Genomic DNA, 7,314 nt, shown 5'->3' on the forward strand with positions numbered 1-7,314 from the left:
GTACGTGTTTACATGTGGAGGTACTATCATATCATGGCGCTCCACAAAATAATTTATTGTTGCTACTTCTTCAAATCATGCTAAAATAATAGCTATTCATGAAGCAAGTAGGGAATGCATATGGTTGAGATCAATAATTCATTTTATTCGAGAAAAATGTGATTTGGAATGTGAGAAAAGACCCACAATTTTATACGAAGACAATGCTGCATGCATAGCCCAATTGAAGGGAGGATTTATAAAAGGAGATAGAACGAAGCACATTTCACCAAAATTATTCTACACACACGATCTTCAGAAAAATGGTGACATCGATGTGCAACAAATCCGTTCAAGTGACAATCCGGCAGATTTATTCACCAAATCTTTACCAACTTCAACTTTTGAGAATATGGTATACAAGATTGGAATGCGGAGACTTAAATATTTGAAACAAGGTTTTCATCAGGGGGAGTAAAATACGCGATGTACTCTTTTTTCCTTATTAAGGTTTTTTTCCCACAGGATTTTCCTTATAAGGTTTTTAATGAGGCAGTTAGCAATGCGTATTACTAAATATGTGTACTCTTTTTCCTTCACTAGGATTTTTTCCCACTGAATTTTTCCTAGTAAGGTTTTAACGAGGTACATTATCTTTTAATGAACATCCAAGGGGAAGTGTTATGAATATATTATATTATGGATGTTCATTTAATACTCCGTTGTAAATAAGCTTCCTGAAGAAGTTTATCCATATGAGACTCCGCCATAAATACATTTATCTATTTAGTACTCTATTGGAAATAAGCCTCCTGAAGAAGCTTATCCTTTCGGTACTCCGTTATGGATAAATATTACCCATGATAGAAGATTATCTATATCTGGCACAACAGTTTAGAGCAGCAACTTACAAGCAGCTTACACAACAGCTTACAAGCAGCTTACACAGCAGCTTACAAGCAGCTTGCAGTAGCAACTTACACAGCAGCTTGCAGTAACAGCTTACACAACAGCTTCTTTTCTTCTATAAATAGAGAAGAATTCAGTTCATTATGTACATAAGTTTGAAGTGAGAATAATATATCAGTTTTTCTCTATACTTGTCTTTACTTTACGGCCTTTATTTTATAACATCTTTCACAAAGAGTAATTTTTTTTTAAAAATATTTTGCCTATATTTGACTTATATGCCATTCCTTTAGCATTGCTGTCTATTTGCCATCTAATTTTGTTGGGTTTTTCCTGAAAGGGTTTTGTTTGTCTACTGCTAAACACTAGTGAGTGTGTGTTGTTCTCTTCAGTTAGTTTAATCACACACAGATAAAGTAAAACCTTTCCCCCACCCAACACCCGCTTTTTCTTTATTATACTTATCTTTTTCTTCTTTCTTTCCTCTTTAATTTCTCAATTTTCTTTTTCCCCTTTCCTTTTTACAAGTAATACAAGCGAAAAGAGAGAGAGAAAGGAAACAAGAACTGGAAAAAAGACTCAATCTTTACTGTGTATAGTTAAGGGGGGCTGCTTTGATGGATCTATAGATCTAACACTTTCAGACCCACATGGATTGTTATGTCTTTTTTCAGATCTCAGTCATTATCAGTTGAAAAGATTCAGTAACTGACCAGAAAAAAGATAGCATAATAAAGGCCTAATTGCATCAAAATCTTATCTTTATATTATTTTTCAAGAAGGTAATTCTCTCTAAGCTGTAAACATTATTTGATTTGTGTGCTTTCTATATTATGAATTACTGTTGTTTTGTTCATTTGGGGGGTATGTGAGTATAGGATTGACTGGTTTTCATTGTAGACTGTAGTGTGTAATTTTACCCCAATTTGCTTCTTGTGATTGCTGATGTAGTCTTCATATCTTGGAAATTGCTAGGATGTTGGTCATGATTTTTTTGATAAACTAGCAACCTTAACTCTCGATTTAAGTATTCGCGCTTTGATTCATGATTTGAAGCTTCCAATAAGTGTATATGATGTATTTAGACTCGTGCTTCTGTTCGGTTTAGGACCCGAGGGGCTCGGGAGCATTTCGGCGGCACCGTTGCATGATAATTGGAACATTAGGATCCTTAAGTTTCACTTGAGTCTTCATTTTTAGTTGTTGCATTTCGCTTCGTGTTTTGAGCCTTTGGATAAGTCCAATATAGGGTATTTCGACTTGTCGGGATGTGTTCGTGTCGGTTGGGCATACTCTCGAATAATTCCAAAGGGTATTTGCTGCCTCCCACCAGCACGGGTACTGGGTGACTATCTACGAAGGCCCAGACATATGCGAAGAAATCACCTAGTATTGGATTTGAACCTGAGACCTCATAGTTCTTAACCTACTTCATTGGTTATTCTTCTTTGGTGTTGAAATTGAACTTTGGAACTCTCTGTTTTACTAAGTAGATTTATTTCTTTTTGTTAAAGCTATGATCTTTTCTCTACCTTCACTAGGTAGGGGTAAGGGGTAAGGTCTGCATACACTCTACCCTAACAGACCCCACCTGTTGGGAATACAGTGGATCTGTTGTTGCTGTAAAGGTATGATCTTTTCCCAATTCTGTGTTTCTTGAAGTGGTTGTATAGCTGAACTTCTTGTTATATTTGCTTGTTTCCTGTTTGCAGGATAAGAGAGTAATAACCAAATTAGAGTTTAGTTAGACTGCTCTTGTATCCATATTCTGGCTGTTGAAGAATTGGAGGTAGAGCAGAGGTGAAATGAAATGAGGGATGTTATCAAGACTGATAAATTTCCTGAGGGCCTGTTGGCGGCCATCATCAGACCGTTCTGTATATGCTGGTTCGGATGCAGCTGGACGGCAAGATGGACTTTTTTGGTATAAGGACAGTGGTCAACACTTGATTGGCGAGTTCTCAATGGCAGTAGTACAGGCCAATAATTTGCTGGAGGATCAAAGCCAGATCGAGTCGGGCTCTCTGAGCTTGCTTGATTCGGGCCCGTACGGTACATTTGCTGGGATATATGATGGTCATGGTGGACCTGAAACATCACGGTATATAAATGATCACCTCTTTCAGCATCTCAAGAGTAAGCAAACTAGACCTTTTTTATTGACCAAAGTACACATTTGTCTATTGCATTGCATCAATCCAATGTAGTTCGGAATGGTGTTGGTAAGCTAGTTAAATGCTATGCAGTATATCTTTTAATAAGGAAAATGCCAGGGTATTTTTTTGAATTTAAAATAGGTATAATTATATTTTTGGGCCGCCCTAAAAAATAATAGCCGGCAAATGTATATATTTTTGTATATTAAGTATGAATATACATATAATATACTCCCTCCGATTTCAATTTAAATGATACACTTTCCTTATTAGTCCGTTCCAAAAATAATGACATATTTCTATGTTTAGAAACAATTTAACTTACTTTTCATTTTACCTATTACCCTTAATGATAAGCTTTTATAGGCACACAAATATTATGGTCCCACAAAGCTTTTACTCCTTAAGTTTTAGGACCACATGTTTCAAAAGTCTTCTTTTCTTTCTTAAACTTTGTGCAAGTCAAACTACCTTATCTAAATTGAAACGGAGGGAGTACTTACATATGTTATATACATAATCAGTGTATATGTTTTGTATATTTGGGCTAGCGCCCGTAATTAATTTCGACCGACAAAAATGAATAAAGTCCTTTAAAATATCTAGCATATTAACTTATTTGCCATTTGAATTAATTAGTCCGCAACTTTTATATTGCAGGGTTTGCAGCTGAACAAAATTGTATGTCTGTGGATGTAATACGAAAAGCATTTCAAGCAACAAAAGAGGGATTCTTTTCTCTGGTTGCAAAGCAATGGCCAACGAAGCCGCAGATAGCTGCTGTTGGGTCTTGCTGTCTTGTTGCTGTGATCTGCAATGGCACCCTTTATGTTGCTAATGTAGGTGATTCCCGAGCTGTTTTAGGAAGGCTTGTGAAGGCTACGGGGGAGGTTCTTGCGATCCAGCTTTCAGCTGAGCATAACGCGAGTATTGAATCTGTCAGACAAGAGTTGCATTCAATGCATCCAGATGACTCACAGATAGTGGTTTTGAAGCATAACGTATGGCGTGTCAAGGGTCTGATTCAGGTATATCTCTCATAACGTGAGCAATTGTTTAGTCTATGTTGCACGGACTCTCCAGAATGCTGCCGCACCCGTGTTGCATCCTCCAAAAATACACTACTTTTGGAGGATCAACACACACCCGGCGACATTTTCGGAGAGTCCGAGCAGCATATGTTTTGTTTTCATGATTTATGGATAGTGTAGCTTATATGATTTATTCTTGTTATTATTTCAGAGGTAGACATATGGTTAATACCATGTAGAGAGTTCAAAGCATTTTATAGTTGAACAGTTAAAAGGTGTGTTACTCATTGATCATTTGTATGCAGTTGCTTGTGTGTCATCTATCTTCTATCTTCTAGTCTTAGCAATGAATACAAGGACAATTATTTATGAGCCGTGTCTCCTACTCTAGGCTGGCTTTTGACTAGGATAGACGTTTTAGATTCCTTGAACCCAAAAGAGATTAAAGTCTTCCCTTCAATCCCTATATTGGCTGATATTTTGATATTCTAAACTTCCTTTTCCCTTCTCTATTGGTTTGCTTTATTAATGGATGATGGTGGTTTGCAACGACTCAAGTTATTAGTTGATCTGCTGCTCGCCGCCAGTTATTGTCCTGTATTTATCTGCAATTTCCAGAGAAGCAAACAACCATTTTTTCTTTCTTTCAAAGTTTCATTTAAGTACAATCAGACTCCGTATAGTCCACATTAATCCATGACAATGAAAAAAAATTCTAATTAAACCACCAAAAGATGAAGTGACAGCTTAACCAGAAGATTATTAATAATCACTTTTCTCATTTGCTATGCTGACTGGATGTGTGCTCGCGTGATCAATTGGTGAATTATGCAAATGATGGGACCGGCTAAACCTATGTTCTCTGTTGGAAGTGGAAAAGAAGACGGCTAACCTGATCTCCTGATATGCTATTACAACATTCCCAATAAGGAAATATAAGACCGGGACAGACTTATCCAAAAAAAGGTCAGATCAAGACAGACCAAATAGCCATAGATGATGCAGGAAAAGACAGATTTTATCGTGAGATAAGAACAACAGGCACTCCACCACTTAATTAATGGCCCAAGCATCGGTGCATGTTTCAACTTCAAGCAGCTATGTGTTGTGCGTGAAACTACATTTATTTGAAGTAATGGTGCTAAAGATCAGAAAGGTCAAAGGAAATCCCGTCCTTTGTTTCTTCCTGGGGGTTTGGATTTCATTGTAGTTGCACTATGTGCATGAGATCCTTTATTTCAATCCATTGATGGCGATGTTTCTTTGTTCTGGTTATTAAATGTGACAGATATGGATGTCATCCTTGATCCTGCTTTCTATTCTTTACATGGATTCCGAACATCATTGAAATGAATTTGCTTATTTTTTGCACTAAGCTATTTATATGCACACAAATTTTTAAATTCATCTTGCAGATTTCGAGATCTATTGGTGATATATACCTTAAAAAGGCTGAATACAACAGGGAGCCTTTGTATGCAAAGTTTCGGTTAAAGGAACCTTTTAAAAGGCCCATACTGAGCGCTGATCCATCAATTACAGTTCAAGAACTCGAACCGCATGATCAATTTCTCATATTAGCTTCTGATGGTCTTTGGGAACATCTTAGCAATCAAGAGGCAGTTGATATAGTACAAAATAACCCCCGAAGCGTAAGATCTTTGACTATAGGAGACTTTTAATTTTTCCCTTTCTCTTTTATATTTCTTTTGCATGTATAAAGTCTTCAACTGCAAATCAACTCTGATAGAATTGTGTTGCTGGCTTTAGGTGGTGCACTTTTTAAATATCGTGTAAATGAAATGTTGGGCTAAACATATCCTGTTTCTTTGTCTTTCCGGATCATGTTTTCATGTGCCATTCGAGCAAGTTATGATTTACTCTTTTTTTTTTCCCTTGGTGATACTTGCTCATAATGCATCGACTACTGTATTGCCTTTTTTAAAAAAAAAATAACCATGGTGACCGGGTTTATAACCGTAGTGTCAGGGCCAGCTTGCACATACCTCGACTAATTCCATGAGGTACGTGCCATCTCCCACTAACAACACGTACCAGGTAACTCTGTCCACCAAGGCTTGGACAGATGGGAAGAAATCACCTAGTGTTTTTGCCTCCATTGGAATTTGAACTTGAGACCTCATGATTCTCACCCACTTCATTCCCCACTAGGGCAAACTTGGACAATGATTTGACTATTGCCCTCTTATAGAATATCTGGGCAGCCACTCACTTATTAGCAAGCTCGTCTTGAGATCTCAAGTAGTTTCAGGACTGTCCACATTTAGAGAGAACAAAGTAACACTTCTAGATCAGACATTGTACTCTATGAAGGAAAAAATATATGTTGCATGAGCACTTCTTGACGAGTACCTCATTTTTGGTCTATTCTTTTGTCCATTTTCTCTTTGGGGTAAAAACATAGATCGTTACTAGGGTCTTTGCTATTAAATGACGTTTTATTCATGTTATACAAACATGGTATTTAGATACTCATGAGATATACATCTCTAGTATAATAATATTCAAGGTAGGGTAGCATAGGTGGCGAGAGATTTCAACATTTCCCCTTGCATTTTATTAGGAAACAAGGAAATGGTTGCAAGGGGGGAACACAGTGTTTTAGGCGTGCAAATCCACTAAAAGGATAGACCAAATTAATTCATTATTTTTTTTGGTGTGTAGTTATATAATAATAAATATTTTTGTGTATTACTCTTTTGCTTATTAAAGAAATGACATGTTTCCTAATTTTCAAAACTTCAGGGAAGCGCTCGGAGGCTTGTAAAAACTGCGTTGCATGAAGCAGCAAAGAAGAGGGAGATGAGATATTCTGATTTGAAGAAGATCGATCGTGGTGTTAGGAGGCATTTTCACGATGATATCTCAGTCATAGTTGTGTTTCTAGATTCAAATCTTGTAAGTAGGGCGAGCTCGCTGAGGGGGCCCACTTTATCTCTCAGAGGAGGTGGTATGAACTTTCCAGCAAAAAGTTTGGCTCCCTGTGCTACTCCCATAGAACTCGGTACCACTTAAAAACTTTTTACTCTGTTGTATACTCTGCTGTATCCACAAAAACTTCCTTGTGAGAGCATCTTTGTAGTAGATAGAATTAAAGAGAAACGATAGAAGATGCACTAATTTATTCTTTTTATGTACAATGTTATGTTTAACTTGAAACACAGGTGCCTTGTTTAGTTTTCGAGCAGCAAAGAGAATGAAAGAAAGAATTTCTCTAC

General features: G+C 37.0%; 1 protein-coding gene across 4 annotated transcripts; it reads left to right on the top strand.

The window, feature by feature from the left end:
* Positions 1-1,185: 1,185 nt before the first annotated feature.
* On the top strand, positions 1,186-7,314 carry LOC107797205 (putative protein phosphatase 2C 60). 4 transcript variants are annotated; one of them, XM_016620075.2, is made up of 6 exons: positions 1,186-1,670; positions 2,430-2,516; positions 2,601-3,024; positions 3,705-4,072; positions 5,491-5,727; positions 6,842-7,314. In XM_016620075.2, the coding sequence occupies exons 3-6, from the start codon at positions 2,706-2,708 to the stop codon at positions 7,109-7,111; spliced, it is 1,194 nt and encodes a 397-aa protein (XP_016475561.2). In that variant the 5' UTR covers positions 1,186-1,670; positions 2,430-2,516; positions 2,601-2,705; the 3' UTR covers positions 7,112-7,314. The 4 variants fall into 4 exon arrangements, with proteins under 4 accessions (XP_016475561.2, XP_016475558.2, XP_016475560.2 ...); XM_016620074.2 differs by having other exon boundaries at positions 1,270-1,670; positions 2,403-2,516; XM_016620072.2 differs by having other exon boundaries at positions 1,256-2,516.

The sequence above is a fragment of the Nicotiana tabacum genome, chromosome 14, assembly GCF_000715075.1.
Source record: "Nicotiana tabacum cultivar K326 chromosome 14, ASM71507v2, whole genome shotgun sequence".
NCBI lineage: Eukaryota > Viridiplantae > Streptophyta > Magnoliopsida > Solanales > Solanaceae > Nicotiana > Nicotiana tabacum.

Excerpts from the sequence above, each read along its gene's own strand:
- LOC107797205 (XM_016620075.2), top strand. The coding sequence starts at position 2,706 with ATGTTATCAAGACTGATAAATTTCCTGAGGGCCTGTTGGCGGCCATCA. Across the intron at positions 3,025-3,704 it reads CCTCTTTCAGCATCTCAAGA|GGTTTGCAGCTGAACAAAAT; the intron begins GTAAGCAAACTA and ends TTTATATTGCAG. Across the intron at positions 5,728-6,841 it reads TACAAAATAACCCCCGAAGC|GGAAGCGCTCGGAGGCTTGT; the intron begins GTAAGATCTTTG and ends TCAAAACTTCAG.